The sequence below is a fragment of the Lepus europaeus genome, chromosome 13 (assembly GCF_033115175.1).
Source record: "Lepus europaeus isolate LE1 chromosome 13, mLepTim1.pri, whole genome shotgun sequence".
NCBI classification, from domain to species: Eukaryota; Metazoa; Chordata; class Mammalia; order Lagomorpha; family Leporidae; genus Lepus; species Lepus europaeus.
Window position 1 is genome coordinate 88621661 of NC_084839.1, and position 18976 is coordinate 88640636.

At 48.4% G+C, this 18976-nt stretch overlaps 1 protein-coding gene across 1 annotated transcript in view; it reads right to left on the reverse strand.

Annotated features, from left to right (window-relative positions):
- AFF3 (ALF transcription elongation factor 3) overlaps nucleotides 1-18976 on the reverse strand; it is a 455793-nt gene that overhangs the window by 18802 nt on the left and 418015 nt on the right. Inside the window, exons 15-17 of the mRNA XM_062208886.1 lie at nucleotides 18063-18264; nucleotides 15353-15477; nucleotides 2688-2751 (exon numbers count right to left, since the gene is read on the reverse strand). Of these exons, the coding sequence (XP_062064870.1) occupies nucleotides 2688-2751; nucleotides 15353-15477; nucleotides 18063-18264 (391 nt within the window). The remainder of the gene's footprint in view (nucleotides 1-2687; nucleotides 2752-15352; nucleotides 15478-18062; nucleotides 18265-18976) is intronic.

Genomic DNA, 18976 nt, shown 5'->3' on the forward strand with positions numbered 1-18976 from the left:
CCAATTTCCCAATTTCTAAATAATTCATTCATCAACCAAAAAAAAAAAAAAATCAAGCCAAACCAAACCAGTGACACAATACTCTAATTATTACTCTTGGCCTTGTTGCTAAAAAAGCAAAACAAAGCTTCATTAGTGATGACACCTTAGAAGAGAAACAGAGGGCAAAACTCCTTTTCATGAGCAAATCAAATTTTTAAAAACATCTTCTGCATGTCAAGCAGGCCATAAAGTAATCCTTTTTGGCTAAGATCTTCAGATTCAGGAGATGACTTAATTTAATACGTATTTCCTGAAGCCCTTCATGTGCACCTGCCACACAAAAAGCTCCTTCCAGGAACATGTGACGTGTTTGGAGAGAGGAAACGTGGAGCTCCATGGTAGACTGGGGAGAGCTTGCAAAACACCAGCGAGGAGTCCAGTGCAGATGACGTGGTGGCAAGGGAGCACGTGACGGAGGCGCCCGACAGGCCTCAGAGAGGAGACCTGGAAATGATGCTGGGGAGGCCTGGGGTGACTGGCTGGATTGGGGGTATGAAAGTGACTGAGACCGCGCGAGAGAGCATGTGTGAGCGTGTGTGTGAGTGTGAACTTAGCAGGTGCAAAGCTGGCTGGCATGAGCAAGGGCGTGTGTAGAGGCTGCTGCATGATCAGCCTGGCCAGCCCAGGGGTCTCGCTCCTGGGAAATAATAAACAGGAAAGGTGGGGCTGAATGGATAGTTCTGTTAAACCTTGGATGAAGGGCTTGAGCAGAAATGCTCATGGTGCTCGGAACTTCAGGTCTGTTCTCCAATAGGAGCCAAGCACCCACCTCTCCAGGGAACCGGCGCTCCCCATCAGGTTGTGGGACTGTGTGGACTACTCTCCCTCCCACTGGGCGCCTGTGTTTTCTGACACTCAGCGGTTACAGCCCCAAGTAGCTCGATAGTGGTACGAGTCCAAGTTGGAAGTGTGACAGTGGGAGAGTGGTACTGTTACGGTTTCTACACCTTCACCACTGGAATAATGGCAATACTATGCTGAAAGTCATTTCTACTGCCTTATTCCTCTCCAGCCTTCTGATCTCATTTATGGATACTGGGATGACGAGGTACGAAGGAGACCTCTGGAATGAGACATTACGATGGAAAAACCTTATAATGTCTATTCTTGCCTGAAAGCTTCAAGTTTTCTAAAGCAAGAGATTATCCAAGAAAGCAAAGTTATTCATTGAAAACATCAAATGCTGGTGACTTTAGGGTGCTCCGTGCAGATAACAGTTTCTTTGCTGTTGAGTTCAAAGTAAGCTTTCCTCTTGCAGATAGACATGAAGAACACGAGGCTTTCAGAAAAAAGGACTTGATCCTGGGATCCAGCCAAAGGATGGCCAGGTTAACAAGAGACAAAAATACAAATCTAGATTTAAATAATAATCTACCGGGACTGGCATTGTGGTGTAGTGGGTAAAGCTACCACCTGCACCACTGGCATCCCATGTGGGCACCAAGTCGAGTCCTGGTTGCTCTACTTCCAATCCAGTTCCCGGCTAATGCACCTGGGAAAGCAGCGGAAGATGGCCCAAGTACTTGGGCCCTTGCACCCATGTGGGAGACCTGGAAGAAGATCCTGGCTCCTGGCTTCAGCATGGTCCAGCACTGGTCATTATGGCCATCTGGGGAGTGAACCAGTGGATGGACGATCTCTGTCTCTCCCACTCTCTCTGTGACTCTGACTTTCAAAATAAATAAATAAACAAATCTTTAAAATCTATCTGTTTATCTAAGAGGGAGAGAGGGAGAGACAGAGAAGAATGGAGGGAGGGAGAAAGAGAGAGAGAGAGAGGGCTCCCTCATCTGCTGCTCTACTCCCTGAATGTCTGCAATGGCTAGAGCTGGATCAGGGTGGGAGGTGGGAGCCAGGAATTCAATCCAGGGCTCCCACATGGATTGCAGGAACTAAATTACTTCAGTCATCGCTGTTTCTTTCCAGGAAGCTAGAGTCATGAGATAAGTCAGACAGTGAACCCAGGTACTCCCTTATGGGACACAGGCGTTTTTTTTTTTTTTAGATTTTATTTATTTATTTGAAAGGTAGAATAAGAGACAGAGGGAGAGACAGAGAGGAAGGTCTTCCACCTGCTGGTTCACTTCCCAAATGGCTGCAACAGCTGGAACTGAGTTAATCTGAAGCCAGGAGCCAGGAGCTTCTTCCAGGTCTCTCACACAGGTGCAGGGGCCCTGAGACTTGGGCCATCCTCCACTGCTTTCCCAGGTCACAGCAGAGAGCTGGATTGTAAGTGGGGCAGCTGGGACATAAACTGGTGTTCCCATGGTATGCAGGTATAGGCTTAACCTACTATACCACAGCGTGGTCCCCGGGATACAGGCATCTTAGCCAGCATGTTTATCACTAGGCTAAATGTCCACTTCTAGATTTTTTTTAAAGGAAAAGAATACTACCACCCACTGATTCCATCGGCTCTAGTTACTCTTCAAACCAGACTAAATTGAAATACTCATTTATCCAGGGCTTCCTCCTAGTCAGGCATTGTTGGTTGAAGTCACAATTTATTGGGCGATGAGCGGTTGATTGTACAAACATTTCTCCATTTAACAGACCCAGCCATCCTTGTAATAGATTTTATAATTACCCAGCTCGATCGCCCCAGTGATGGAGCTTTGGTACAGACAGAATTCGGAAGATCTTACCATTGCGTCTGCTTTATGTTTCATCCGTTTAGCTTCCTGCATGAAATAATCGGCACTGCGAGGCCTACAAGGAGAATGAGATTAAATGTCGTCACTGCTTAAGCGCGAGATACTTAGGAAATATTTTCGTTTCAAACTTAAAGCACAATCGAAAAACTCTGCTCAATATGGAATCAATTTTTTTTTGCACTTCCAACATTACTGCCTATATGTAAAATACTACATATTTTTCTCTTAACAATTCAAAACACACTCAATATATGCAATCCCCTTTTACAGAGGCTTTCACATGGCCCTCCAGTGTCTACTTTGTGATTGTTTTTTAATAGTACAGCTAAGGAAACAAGTGAAACCAGGTAAGAAGCCTTATTTCACACGATGTTTACACAAAACAACCCCCTTTCACTGTAAAGCCGGTAACTATGTCTCGTAATGACTGGATGGCTGTAGTTGAGTGAGAGTGTATCCTTATGAGAGTGTCATCTCCACGCATGAACAGCAACTAGCATTTTATGGGTATTTATTTAATTATTTTCAACCTGCACAGTGAGTAACGGTGTGTGATTACAATGCAGTCGTAATGAAGTTAATTGTCAAATGATATCTACCTTGTAACAACGCAAACACAGCGTGTATTCTCCTGAGTGCTGATTAGCTGCCTGGTAAACATTAACAGCAGACGTGTGCATCATTAAAGCAACAACCCTGGCCAGTGTTCTTTTGGGAGATGAAGGTAATTTATCCAGACTGATCTAAGTGTGTGTGTGTGTGTGTGTGTGTGTGAGATGACCCCAACTCACACTAAGCTACTCCCCAGGCAACATCTTTAAATGAGTAGTCTGATGGATTGCTTTTTTAAAAAAGCTACATCTTTCAGGTGCCATCAGCATAAACTATTTTTGTATTATGGGTCTTTATGTAATCAAAAACTTGACCCATGCATGAATATCCAACAGGAGCCAAGGCAATTAATGACACTAATTGTAGACTGTTTGACCTACTGTGGCAGGCTTATTTTGAATAGCTTTATTACTAACGGGTCTTTCACCTTACTATAATGTTGGGTAGTCAGAGCATCCCTGTATCCAAAGAGATACAAATGCTTAGAAAAACACGGCAAACTCTAACAATGACATTGTGTTTAATCAAACAAATAAGCAAATCAGAATCAAAGCCAATAATTCATTTCAAGTCAAAACCTCACCACAGCAGCCGGCACTGTGGCATAGCAGGTTAAGCCACCACTTTCAAACACTGGCATCTTCTATGAGCACCCAGTTTGAGTGCCCACTGCTCCACTTTCAATCCGGCTTCCTGCTCGTGCATCTGTGAAAGTATCAGGAGATGGCCCAAGTGCTTGAGCCCCAGGACCCACATGAGAGACCCGGGTAGAGTTCTAGGCTCCTTGGCTTTGGCCTCACCCAGTCCTAGCCATTGTGGCCATATGGGGAGTGAACAAGTGGATGAAAGATCTCTCTTTCTCCCTCCCTCCCTCTGTAACTGCTTTTCAAATGAATAAATCAACCTTTTAAAAAAATCACTGAAGCAAGAAAAAGACCTAGTTTTCTGTTTCTTACTTCTTTATAAAATATCATCAACACTGTAACAGGTTGGAGGTATTTAACTTCTTCAACAAAGAAATGGGGACCTAACTGCAGGACTCCCTTACTGTGTATGAGGGGACTGAGAGTCTGAGGGAAAACGGAATTAAAAGCTATGCTTATTTTGGTGCAAAACATCTTTAAAATTCAGGCATCCAGGGGATTCCAATTCAATCCCATCAAAGTGGCATGTACCAATGCCATCTCACTAGTCAAAGTGATCAATTTCAGTTCACAATTGATCATAATGATAGGATTAAGAGTCAAAGGGATCACATGAACAAGACTAGTGTCTGCTAATACTAACTGATAGAATTAAAAAGGAGAGAATGATCCAACATGGGAAGCGGGATACATAGCAGACTCATAGAATGGCAGATGTCCTAAACAGCACTCTGGCCTCAGAGTCAGCCCTTAAGGCATTTGGATCTCAGCCCATGAGAGTATTTTAGGCATGGAAAGCCAAGACACTCTGGCAAAACAAAACAAAAACAAAACAAACCTAAATGAAAGATCTCTGCGAATGAGATCCCAGTGGAAAGAACAGGCCATCAAAGAAGGAGGTACGTTTCTCTGAAGGGAGGAGTGAACTTCCACTTTGACTATGACCTTGTCTAAATAAGATCAGAGTCGGCGAACTCAAGAGGCTTCCATAGCCTTGGCAACTCATGACAAGAGCCCAGGGTGATTACTGACACCATAAACAAGAGTGTCAAGTCAACAGCAGGAGTCACTGTGCACTTACTCCCCATGTAGGATCTCTGTCCTTAATGTGTTGTACAATGTGAATTAATCCTATAACTAGTACTCAAACAGTACTTTACACTTCGTGTGTCTGTGTGGGTGCAAACTGTTGAAATCTTTACTTAATATATACTAAATTGATCTTCTGTATATAAAGATAATTGAAAATGAATCTTGATGTGAATGGGATGGGAGAGGGAGTGGGAGATGGGAGGGTTGCGGATGGGAGGGAAGTTATGGTGGGGGGAAGTCATTGTAACCCATAAGCTGTACTTTGGAAATTTATATTTGTTAAATAAAAGTTAAAAAAAAGAAATCAACAGAGAAATAAAAAAAATTCAGGCATCGTTTTTTCACAACATGCCTTTTTCAGGAGATTTTTGAAGACCTCTTGTAGGCATGGATTTCAGAATATTTTTGCATGAAAATGAATTTCTCTTTTAATCTCTTTTTCCATGATCATTTGGAGACAGCAAAACCCTCACAGCATAGCTCTGTCCCTGGCTCATGATCCCGCCAACATTCTGACCTTGGTGGCCCTATCATCACCAGGAGAGGCCTCCGGTTTCCTTCATAGGAAGGCTCTGCTCCCATCAGCTCTGCTCTCCCTACTTAATCTCTTGGATGCCCATACTTCCTCCAGTTGAATGGCTTTTCCAGGGTGTTTTTTTCCGTCTGTACCCAGATGTTGACTAAGTTGTCTCGGATTCCAAATCTGGCACTTTCCATTCATTTCACTGTTATTGTTGCCCTTTTTTTTTGGGGGGGTAATAAGGTTCATTTTTTAGTGCTTCAAGTTCCTAACCATATTGAATAGAAAATGTAGAGTTCTCATTAACCTGCCCCCATCAACCTCCTGCATCAGAGAGGTGCACTTGTTACAATCAAAGGACCCACATGGATGCACCATCATCACCCAAGTCCACAATTCACATAAGCATCACTCTCAGTCTCCAGTGGTCCTATGGGTCTGGACACATGTATAGTGACGTGTATCTGCCATTATCTGTCACACAGAGTGGTTTCACTGCCCTGAAAATCCTCTGTTGTCAAAAATGCATTTATGGCCAGCAAGGTGGCACAGGTTGTAGTGCCGACATCCCATATGGGTCCTGGTTTGACTCTTGGCTGCTCCACTTCTGATCCAGCTCCTTGCTAATGGCCTACAAAAAGCAGCAGAAGATGGTTCAAGTTCTTGGGGCCTTGCACCCACGTGAGAGATCTGGATGAAGCTCCTGGCCCCTGGCTTCGGCCTGGCCCAGTGCAGTTCATTGTGGCCATTTGGGGGAGTGAACCAGCGGATAGGAGATCTGTCTCTCCTCTTTCTGTAACTCTCAAATAAACAAATACATCTTTCAAAAATATCTATTTACTTACTTAATTTGAAAGGCAATGAGACAGAGATGATCTCCCATTGGCTGGTTCATTCCTCAAACACCCACAACAGCAGGTGCTGGGCCAGACTGAAAACCAGGAGCCAGGAACTCAATCCAGGTTTCCACGTGGGTCTCAGGGACCCAACCACTTGAGCCACCACTGCCGCGGCCCGGAGTCTGTGTTAGCTGCAGGCCGGAGTGAGCAGGCGGAGCTGAGACTCAAATAAGCACTGTGATACGGGATGCGGTTATCCCGAGTGGCATCTTAGCTGCTGCACCGACTGCCTCGGTTGCGTCTCTGCTTCACATCCCAGTGTGGAAGAACAGGCCCATCTCCAGCACAGCGCAGATCTGACTCTCAGCTTCAGATGGGGCTTGCAGTCCATCCATTCGGGAGAAGAATTTGGGTCAATTTATATATCTCTTCCTGTTGCCAACTGCTTGTGAAAAAAAAAATTTTTTTTGCCTTTATTCCTCTGTTTTCTCCACGGCCACATCTACCCCCAAACCCTTCTTCACTGGCTTCTACTCTGCCTGCCTCCACAAGCGGTCCTGAGCAATGTTTGCAGCTTCTGCTCCATCGCCATCCTTCTCCCAGATGTCAAATCAATCTCCAGGGTCCAGGCGGTCAAATCTCAGTTGAGGTCCCCAACAATCCTGCTTCTTAACCATGTCACTTATTGATCAAGGACCTTCAACTACAAGCAGGCCTGTTCCTTTGCTATCCTGCCAACTCGCCATCCCCATCACAGAATCTCTGCTCAAGCTCTTCCAGGCCTGGGACGTTCTCATCGTGTGCTCACCGAGTGCCGCCTATGCGCGCCCCGTGAATGGCACTGGATTCGTTCTGAGCTCAGCAAAGAATGCTTCTTTCCGACGGGGGCAGCAACGCGACCAACGAGCCAGAGAGTGTCTCCATGGCAACTTGAAATTCTCCACATCATTATGTGCTCCACGCTCTACTATGGAAGTTGGGTCATTTTTTTTTTTTTTTTTGCGTGCCCTGTTCTGTAGACCTTGCCACTAATAGATTGTCATTTCAAACACATTTCGTTTTCACGAAAAGATTCTCTTGGTAATAAGCCATGGCATGTTAGCTCTCACTAGCCTTTTAAGTCACCCTCATGGATGGCAGGGGCTCGTGAACCCTAACGCGGGTTCTTTAATCAGGGTTGCTTTCAGCTGCGGCATTTGCATGCCTTTTTTTAAAGCTGATATGAAGGCTGAGTCACAGACCCTCACAGCAGTGCACCTGGCTATGTAACATCTCATTTTCTGTCTCCATCACAGCAGTTCTAATAGTAACCTGAGACCCGGAAGGAAGGAAAAGGTAGCATCTGGTGGTCATTTACGAACATATTGTTAGAATTCTGTGCATGTAACGGAGGGCTCACTCCACTAAGCCACTGACGAGTGCCTGATGGGCTCATTTTCTGCTTCCAGTGATCCCTAATGCCACGCTCCTAGATTAGACCATTACAAAGCCACTGGGACCCAAGGGATACTCCCCAGCTTGTCCAGCACTGCACGGATGCAGGCTACCGTGAACACATCATTTCCCACAGCGACATACGAGTCGGAAGGAAGAGCAAACTTGTTACCACTGCGGCAGTCACGGAATGTAATTCAGCAAACATGCTAACATAAAATCCTATTAACTCAGTTTTGCGAACATGTTTTCCATCCTACCTTACATTTTTTTTTAAAGTAGAAAACCTAGAGCTATTTTTTTTTTCCTGTAATGAAATCCTTCACATTGTTTCGCACAGTGATGGCACTTCAGGATGAAATACGAACGAAACTAATAAACGTTCAATTACACTTCATAAACCTTTCTGGCTCTGTATCTTGGGCTCTTAGGGAGTGGGGCTTGAGTGATCTCAAGGCCACACCTTCACCACCTGTATCTTTGTTACAAGAGCTGCCTGCAACAAAAGCCATCAGAACCCTGGATCCGAAGCAAAGGTTTCTCTTCGTCCCCTTGCCCACAACTCCCACGTACAAACGGCCTTGGTTCTGAGCAAAAGGGTGCAGGTTCCCCAGCATCTCTTCTGCCTGGGAGTACTGAAGCAACCAGGCTCTTTGTTTTGCTCTGTGGCTGTGACGGAGCTGACTGGTCTCCCAGGGAGAGGCTGGCAGGCTCCCTTCTGTATTTCCCACCTCTGTGAGTGCCGCCCCTCATCTGTGAGAGCCAGCCTGTTTTGTGAAAACTAGCAGGATGAGACAGCTCTGTGCGTCTGAGCAAACAGGTTCCTGGGCGCCATGGACACCTGGATTTTTTTTTTGGGGGGGGGAACTGAAATCCCAATCAGCACGCAGTTAACAGTACTCCAAATGAATCCATTGTCCTTGGATGATGGGTCTGATGTTGTCTTGTGAATCCGGGAGGTTTCACTGTGTCCAGACTTGGAGGTATGGAGTCTTCAAAGAGTTCATAGAAAATGCGCATCATGAAGAAACTATGCATGAAGATAGATTTAGACGTGAGAGAGATAGATGTGTATGTGTGTGTGTGTGTGTGTGTGAGAGAGAGAGAGAGAGAGAGAGAGAGAGAGAGAGAGAGAGAGAGAATCTCCCATCTGATGATTTATTCCTCAAATGCTTGCAAGAGCCAGAGTTGGGCCAGGCTGAAACCAGGAGCCTGGATCTCAATGCAGTCTCTCATGTGGGTAGCCAGGATCCAGCTACTTGAGCCATCGCCTGCTGCCTCCCAGGGCCTGCACTGGCAGGAAGCTGGAATTGGGAGTGGAACACACACATTCTGGTACCAGATGCAGGTATCCAAAGAGGCACCTTAACTGCTGTGCTGAATGTCTGCCCAGATTTCAAAAAATATGTTTTAGCAGCAAAATAAATTCATGTGTTAGTTTCATTTTCCACAAGCTTTTTTCAAATTTCCTACAGGAGGATGTGTAAGAAGTCATTCTGTTTTTATTGAAGTATTTTTCCCCACATTTTTATACTATTAAAAATACATACATGTCATTCTTTAAAAAATTTTTTAAACTCATTTCATTTGTTTGAAAGGTAGAGAGGTAACTGGAAGAGTGATGGCGGAACTCAGATCAGAGGTCCTGGGTGCTGGTGCTGGCTTCCAGGTACTAAGCATGGAAGCAGGTAGATTGCGTTCAGGCAGCAAGGATTCAAACATGGCTTTGGTTTTCCCAACACTGATACTGGCTGGGGCCCCGGAGCCCCTGGACCCTCACCGCTCAGAAGCAGGGGGGATGGTTCACTGTGATTCTCACAGTCCCTGGGCTTCTGCAGACATTCTGTCCATTCTCTTGGTCATACCTAGAACACAGCCTGCACTGCGAATTGTCCTATAACCACAAGCAACTCTGTGTCGAAGTGGAAGGTGATGGACGATTCGAGTGTTGTTGTTCTCCGGGTGAGACGTTTCAAGTTAATTTTTACAAACCCCTGAAAAACTCAGACTTCACTCAGGGAGAAGTGAATGTCCGTGTGCCCTGCCAGCCAAGGCCCCTTCTTGCTTTTTTTTTTCTTGCTTTCTTTGGTTTGAACAGAATAAAGCTCCGGCCGCGAGACAAAGATTTCACGATGGAAACAAGTGCGTAGAAAAGAAAGGCTCGCGAAGGGTCCCCGGGGGAAAAGCACACGGTGGGGTCCAGGTGTGAAGGGGCTGGGAAGGGGAGACTCTCAGAACAAGGCCTGGGCCCTCCCCGGGCTTGGGGCGCCAGCCTGGCTCTAGGATGCCTACACAGGGATTCGGTCCATGTCCTCTGACCAAATCATACCTCCAAGAGAGCTGACCTTTTCACACTCAGCAATCTTCCCGTCCTCTATAAAATTAAACTCCTTTTAGCTAGGAGACTGCTGTACATAATTGCATTACAAATGCCCACTCCGGGCCACGTTTCACAAGCCCTGGCCTCCGGCGTCTCGTGGCTGATGGAGGAGTCTCTTCTCGGCGTCGCTGTCATCGTTGGGAGATCAGGAGGCTGGGCTCCTGTTACGGGTGTCACGGGGACAGATGGCGTGTTTGGTGGTTCGGCTGTAGAAGGGCTGATGGTGACTGACAGGGGACAGTGCATCCTGCAGGGAGCAGCAGGCAGCCCTGGCACGGGGAGCTCTCTGGCTTCTCAACACAGCAGTCAGCTGGCGGGAACAAGGCGCTTCCTTCTCCGGCTAAGGATGTCACCGCTCAGGACTTCAGCATCGAGGCATTCACAAAACACTTGCTCCCTCTCCATTTCTCCCAGCCGAGAACTCCCCGTCACTAATCATGACACCAGTCATGTACGGCTCATGGCTTTGCACTCATGGGATCAATTTCCAGGCTCGGAGCTGGATCAAGTGCTGTCACTCATTGACATAGATTCTTACACAAGTTTTTTTTTTTTTTTTTTTTTTTTTTTTTTTTTTTTTTTCCCCTCCAAACCAAAGTTTGGTAATCACACCAGCGCCACCTTAACAGTGTTGTGCATCTGCTAAATGCCGGGGGTGGGGGTGAGGGTGGGTTGGTGGTGGTGGGGACAGGTGCAGTCCCACTGCCACCAATCTGAGCCTGCAACTCCCCAACACCACACTGACCTGGGTCACATTTTTTTTTTATTTGACAGGCAGAGTTAGACAGTGAGAGAGAGAGACAGAGAGAAAGGTCTTCCTTCCGTTGGTTCACCCCCCAAATGGCCGCTATGGCCAGCGCTGCGCCAATCCGAAGCCAGGAGCCAGGTGCTTCCTCCTGGTCTCCCATGTGGGTACAGGCACCCAAGCACCTGGGCCATCCTCCACTGCACTCCTGGGCCACAGCAGAGAGCGGGACTGGAAGAGGAGCAACTGGGACTAGAATCCGGCGCCTATGTGGGATGCCAGAGCTGCAGGTGGAGGATTAACCAAGTGAGCCATGGTGCTGGCCCCCTGGGTCACATTTTTAAAATGAGTGTTGGCCGGCGCCGTGGCTCAACAGGCTAATCCTCCGCCTTGCGGCGCCGGCACACCGGGTTCTAGTCCCGGTCGGGGCACCGATCCTGTCCCGGTTGCCCCTCTTCCAGGCCAGCTCTCTGCTGTGGCCAGGGAGTGCAGTGGAGGATGGCCCAAGTGTTTGGGCTCTGCACCCCAGGGGAGACCAGGAGAAGCACCTGGCTCCTGCCATCGGAACAGCGCGGTGCGCCGGCCGCAGCGCGCTACCGCGGCGGCCATTGGAGGGTGAACCAACGGCAAAGGAAGACCTTTCTCTCTGTCTCTCACTGTCCACTCTGCCTGTCAAAAAAAAAAAAAAAAAAATGAGTGTTATTCCCTTCACTCCCCATCTACACCCAAAAGGCAGAAACTGGTTGTGTTTGGTCAGGAACGTAGGAAAAGAGGTTTGGAAGCTGACGGTAGTACAAGTACTCTCCTAGTACAAGAATGGAGGAACACGCAGGCAGCCCACCCTGGGAATGCTATTTATACTTCAGCCCGGCTCATTCAGCACTTGTGACTGAGCGCCCACTGGATTCAGCTGTTGTCGGGACTGCGTGTTTACCGAGTCATTAACGAGTATTTATAATACAAAAAGATGGGTTTACTTAAAAAAAAAACAACACAATGACATGATGCCGTCTGAAAAATGAAATGACAGGATGGCATCTGTTACTTGTTGGAGCGCTGTAATCAGATTTCCATCAAGTCTAAATTATTCTGGCGCTAATTATCTGGTCCTGCCTTCCCCCAGTGGCCTCTGCTAACGCCACTGCGTATTGACACCCTCGGCAAGGAGAAGGGAAGAGAAGTGACAGGAGCCCAGATTCTCCTCTGACAAAGGTGCTGCGGCTGGGGAAGCTGGGATAGACTGGGGGAGGGGTGAGGTGGGGGGGGTACTGAGACTGGGATGAGGGGTGGGGGGAAGGGCATAGGGTGGTTGAAATTTACTGATCCCAGGAAATTTTCCTTGGGCCATCAGCCAAGGGCCTCCCTTCTGCCTTAAACAACTGTGAAGTAACTGATCCTGGCTCTGGCCCCCTCTCCGAGCACCTAGTGTGTGCCTAGTACCCACCAACTGAAGCTTGGAGACATTTTGCATGATTTTAGGCCACTGTGGCCTCTGGAGGATAGCTTAGTTTTATTGTCTAAAGGAAGAGACTGGGGGCTGGCACTGTGGTGCAGCGGGTTAATGCCCTGGCCTGAAGCGCTGGCATCCCATAAGGGACTGGTTCAAGAACTGGCTGTTCCACTTCCGATCCAGCTTTCTGGTATGGCCTGGAAAAGCAGTAGAAGATGGCCCAAGTCCTTGGGCCCCTGCATCCACATGGGAGACCCGGAAGAAGCTCCTGGCTCCTGGCTTCAGATCGGTGCAGCTCTGGCTGTTGCGGCCAATCCGGGACCTCTCTCTCTCTCTCTCTCTCTCTCCGCCTCTCCTCTGTGTAACTCTGGCTTTCAAATAAATAAATAAAATCTTAAAAAAAAAAAAAGGGAAGAGACCATGCCCAGTTTTGCAGGATCTTCCCACAACTTCTTCAAGCGCAATGGCTGAGAGGCTCCCGGAGTTGTTTCTCTAAACTGTGACCAATTTCCTATCGACTGGGATGCAGGACACCGGGAAGCAGCTCTCCATATGATGGAACTGTGAGAGTGCTTTTCCCTTTTATCTAGATCCATACACGAAGAAACAATTTTATTATAGCTGTCAGCCAGGAAAAAACACATTATCTGTATTGCTAATGGAGAGAACCAATGACACCGAGATACGTCGATATGGAGAGTGATGCACTTATGGCAGGCTCAGCCCCAGCATGCTGAGAAACGTCTTTTAGGGAATGGCCCGAGAACTGCAGGTGGAATTACACCCATGTCGCTGTGGCTGCTTCTCACTGAGCTCTCAGATCCACAGCCTAGAAAACGCATCTCGTTTTTCCATGCATTGGTTTTCTTTTCTTTTCAATACACCATGCTCTTCAAACCATTCACTGAAGTTGTGGGGTTTGAGGCCCCTCTGCTTGGTCACGGGGTTAGGGAGGTTTGGACTTCCCAATACCAGCTCCCCCTTGGCATTTCTAGAAGCATCTTTAACCCCCACTACCTAACCCTAACATCACAAATGCAGCTGGCCAAGTGATTCTGCGTTCATTCCAAGCCCTCCCTGGGGATTAATTACCACCACCACCACCTCCCCCCCCCACCCGGCCCCAGCTGCTTCCGGGGTGGTGGGGAAGATGAGGGAGGGAAGGGGGTGAGGGCCAGGAGCTTGTGGGGTGGCGTGTGTGGTCCAGCTGCAGCAGCCATGGGAAGTGGAGGAAAACACATGTCCTCCTGGGCCACCCTTGAACTTTCCGAAATCCAATTATCCTGGAATGTGTTCATTAAAGGAAGCAAACAAAAAAATGTGGTTTTGGCTTTCTGCCCTCAAATTCTGCGCCCTAATGAGCTCACCCATGTCCAGGGACTACTTGGAACCACGCCTTAGTACTCTCACTCCTCAGGGGAGTCGGCAGAGATGGACAGACCGCACCTGTGCTCCGGGTGAGGTCAGGGAGGGAGGCGGAGATGCAGGAGGATGAGGATGGATGGGGCCCTCCTTCTCCAGCTGTCATCCGAGTGTATCTTAGGCACAGCCCCCCCAGGAGGTGTGTCAGGGGCGGGGCTATCACAAAGGTCTTCCAGATGGTCCTAGAAATGTCTATGAGTACCAAAACTAGGCGTGGATGTTTCACATCTGTTGCACTAAATAAACCTCTTTTAATTCTGATTTTCCACAAACTGAAATACTCTCATTTTTGGGAAGCTGGGACTTGAAGTCTTTAGAACCATCCTATTTTCCAGCTTTCAGTGGGGGTCAGTGTTTAGCAGTGTGGCCCCACTGCAGGCCACTAGAGGGCGGGCACTCTCATCCCCCCGGGACTTCTGTTTCCTGCCTCCCAGGGACCCACACTTGATGCTCCCTGAACAGGATGGAACCTGGATCCCTGAAACTCCATCTTCTGCCTTCCATGCTTGTCCGGGACACCTTTTTTTCCCTCGAGAGCCTAAATATTGTCAGCATCATTTTATCATCTGTTGTTGCCAGTCTCTCAAGAGTGGTCCAGGGTGTTATTTTTACACCTCTTCTTCTGCTGATCTTCCTGCTTTGAAAACGTTACTAGGAATGAACTACACCCAGACTTCCATGCTAGAGTGGGGGAAAGATAACAGAGTTTTTTTTTTCCCATATGAGAATCATTTATATTGTTATGAAGAATATCTCATTTTGGAAGGAAAAAAGCTTCTAGGAGTGAATTTTTAAATTATAATTTACAAAGCCAAAAAATGCTTCTCTTTCAGATAGAATAAAACTGCCAATAGGCCACAATACAGGTTCTTAGAAATCTAAGACTCATTAAGGCTGTTTGCATTTATGGGATGAGTTTTTGTTTTTCTCTAATTTGATTTCATTTTATTTGAAATGAGAGACAGACAGACAGACAGACACGGGGTGGGGGGGATAGGGAGGGAGGGATATGGAGAGAGATCTTCCATTTGCTGGCTCACTTCCCAAATGTATACAACATCCAGGGCTGGGCCAAGCCGAGGCCAGGAGTCAGAACTCTACCTGGGTCTCCCATGTGGGTGGCAGGGACCCAGCATTTGAGCCACTTCCTGCTGCCTCCCAGAGTGTGCCTCAGCCGGAAGCTGGATCAAAAGTGGAGCAGCTGGGACTCGAACCAGTCATCCTGATACTGGATGCCGTGACATCACCTCTGTGGCAAGTGCCTGTCCCCCAAATATTCTCAGCCTCTTGACACTCTGGGTGCCAGCCCCATTAGCACTTGCTGTTCTTCTTATGTGTCCAAAAACCCCACCAGGACTTACTGGGGTACATTCTGAAGTAAGGCTTCCACTCCCTTTCAGAGGGGCACTTAAGACACCCAGTCCCACAACAGAAAATGGCCACACTGTAATCAGATGTACCCACCATGCTTTCATTTTATCCTGCCCCTCGCCGCGTGGACAAAACAATCGTACTTACATGTCATCGAAGACAAGCTTCTGTCTCTTGCAGTCCCTGTGGCCACTGGATCCTGGGGACCAAGGCTCTGTCTGCGGCCGGGTCTTGCCATGGAGGAGAATGTTTTCGGAGCTGTGAGCTGCTTTCTAAACAACAAAAACACGTGTGTCTGAGACACTGGCTGACTGGCCGGAAAAGCAGCCCACGAACCAGAACACCTTTGGTTGTATGGAATATCTTTGTGTTAAGGGTGCATTTGTTTCTACTGAGATACAAAGAAATACTCATACCGGTTGAGACTCCCTTATCCAAAGTGCTGGGGACCAGAAGTGTTTCTGATGTTGGACTCCTCTGGGTTACGGAACACTTGCATTTACAAGGTGAGACAGCTTGGGAAAGGGGCCCAGAGCTGGACACAGAAGCTGAAGGTTAAGTTTACAGCATAGGTCCAGTGCACATTCATACACTGGGCTCTGCCCCATGAGGTCAGGTGTGGCCTCGCCCACCTGTGGCATAGTGTTGGGGGTGGGGGTGAACACGTTTTGAGTTTTAGAGCATTTGGATTCTCAGATGCTCAGCTTGGACCTGCACCCCAGGGCGTGAGCTGAGGGCTCCTGTGTTCAGTGTCAGGGGGGGAGTCTTACTATGCTGGGTCTCACAGGTTCAGAAACTGAGAGGCCTAGCAACCTGCCCCAGTCCAGGCGGCACCATGGGTGGAGGCCCACGGGCTGGGACCCAGGTCCCTGTGTGTCCCCAGTCCTGTCTCACCCGGGCTGGCCCTGTGGTGTGTGTGTGTCACAGTCACTCCAGCGCAGGTTCAAACACTGGCTGCCGGGCCCCACCTGAGAGTTTCAGGGTTAGCAGCTCTGGGCTGGGGCCTGAGAATCTGAATTTCTGAGCCCTTCCCCAGGGCAATGCCGGGGCTGCTGATTCAGGAAGCAAGTGCTCCCTGGAACTGCCCCCCCCCCCCCCAGTAAAAAAAAAAAAGTCACCGAGCCCACAAATCACTGCCTGGTTCTCATGAGCTTTCTGCACGAAACAGAAAAAGCCAGAGGAAGCCCCCTGGAATTTCTGAAAAGAGGAACAGGTGTGTCTGTGGAGAAATTTAAACTTGACGTGACCTGGGGCTACAAATATTCACATGATGCCTACTGTATGTTAAAGCACGGATCAAAGAGCAAGTGTCTTTGGTTAGGAAAGGCGAGCTGACTGCGTTGAGGGTACACAGATGCCATCGTTAGGCTGACATTCTTTTTTTTTTTTTTTAATTTTTGACAGGCAGAGTGGACAGTGAGAGAGAGAGACAGAGCCTCCAATGGCTGCTGCGGTAGGCGCGCTGCGGCTGGCGCACTGTGCTGATCCGAAGCCAGGAGCCAGGTGCTTATCTTGGTCTCCCATGGGGTGCAGGGCCCAAGCACTTGGGCCATCCTCCACTGCACTCCCGGGCCACAGCAGAGAGCTGGCCTGGAAGAGGGGCAACCAGGACAGAATCCGGTGCCCCGATCAGGACTAGAACCCGGGGTGCTGGCGCCACAGGTGGAGGATTAGCCTACTGAGCTGCGGTGCCAGCTCTTAGGAGCTTTTTAAAATCCCCTGTTCTGACCAGGAAGATCAGATGTTACATTGCGAAGTTCTTCCTAAAATCCTTCAATGGTATCCACTTGCCCTGGTAGAGGGAGCAACAGCAGGGAAACTGTGTCTCCTGCCTGCATGGGTGGCTTTGCCTCCCTCTTAGCCACGCCCCCTTTACTCCCTGCTCCTGATTCCTGGGCCAGTTCTTCCTCAGGACCTTTGCACATGCTGTCTCCTTTGGGAAGGTTTTTTTTTTTTTTTTTTTTTACTTTTGCGTCACTGGTACTTGCCTTTTCTAGATCTTAATCAGGGGTCAACAACCTATGGCCTGTGGATCAAACCTGGCCCTTCTTAAAAATAAAGTTTTATCGGGAACTAGAGATGCCCAATTAGCTCTGATCCTAAGGCTACAGATAACTGTTCCCAAAGGTGGGTTTAGAAGAAGGCTACGTTCCTGAAGATCTGGGACGATTTACGCTCCTGCATGAGCTCCCATCCACACGTTCCCATCTTTGATTCACTGAGAGGAAGTGTGAAATACCGCTTCCTCTCACATCTTTGCAGAAAATCCTGCGAGTGCATATGGAGTCACAACTTTTTTTTTGCGCCTAAATAGATCTATCTTTTACTTCTACTTTCTATGAACTTGTTGAAGTGCTCTCTCATTCTCCTCTCTTTCCTGGACCACGGAGCCCTGCTGGTTTGGCTGGGAGAAGGGAGGGAGGGAGATTCAGAGGGGGAGAGTCTGTGTTCACTGGGCTCTAGACAGGCTGAGCAGCTCAGGGTGCCAACAAGGGCCAACCACGAGACTCGCAGATTTTGGTGTGGGGTTTCAATGCCAGATTTGTCCCTGCCACCGGGGTGAGGAATTTGTCCTAATAAAAGGTTGCTTTGCTCAAACCTCTCTGCTCTGGGATGGTATCATATGGAGGGCTTCTACCAAGGGGCTTTGGGGGCAGAAAGGGCTTAGAACGCCCCTTCCCAGGGTAAGGGAAGGGTAAGGGGTTGCTTCTTGGCCCAGAGTGTGTGTGGGGGGGGAGGGGTTGCAGGGGTGAGGCAGCCTGCAGGGACCCTGTGCAGGCTAGGGACTGACTAAGGGAGCCTGTGCAACTTCATCCCATCCGGATCCCAGACTGGGATGCGCAGAGCATACACCAACCGTGAGGTCCGCAGCGTGCGACTGCAGCTGCCCGTCGGCCTTGGGCTTCTTGTTGGAAGAGGCGGAGGTGAGCACGCCGTTGCCGTGCGGGCGGCCGGAGGAGGGCAAGTCCTCGCTGGGGTATTTGTGCTTCGACGTGTCCGAGACGGGGGAGATGGGCGGCCGGAGCAGTTTCTCATTTTTGTTGATTGGTATTGCCAAGCTGAAAGAGGAATGGACAGTTACAAAATGCAGAGGACAGTGACGGAACGCCACGCCGTGGGCACAGCCCAAGGTCAAGGTCTCCTATGTGACCCGGACTTCCCACTGAAGGCCTGCTGGCAGGGAGAGGTTTATGGGGAATGATTATACCAGGAAACAGCTTTATGGCATTAGGACCACAGCCAGTAATAACTAAATAGCACTCATTGTTTTCTTTGTTCTTCCTAGCAGGATGAAGAGAATAATTCTGGAGTTAGCACCACAGCAAATGATTGAGGATAAAAATACTTTGCACTTGTGAGTTTTTCACCCCAGGATCTCAAAGTGCCCCAATGCCAAGAAGCAACTTTTCTCCCAACAAATGCAAGCGGTAAGTAACAGGAAAGCCAATCCACGGTGATACACGTTCTCCATCTGCGAAGGGACTTTTGCCAACTTCTGAGCTTGTATTCATGATACAGAGAGTAACAGAATCACAGAAAAACCTGCAAAGCATGAAGCCAGTTGTCACCTGTGGAGTTTCTGAGTTAACCAGGCATCAACCAGAATAAACAGAGGATACAAAAGTTGTCATTAAAAATTACAATTTCTGGGGCCGGCGCAGAGGTATAGTGGGTAAAGCTGCTGCCTGCAGTGCTGGCATCGCATATGAGCACCGGTTCGAGTCCTGGCTGCTCCACTTCTGATCCAGCTCTCGGCTATGGTCTGGGAAA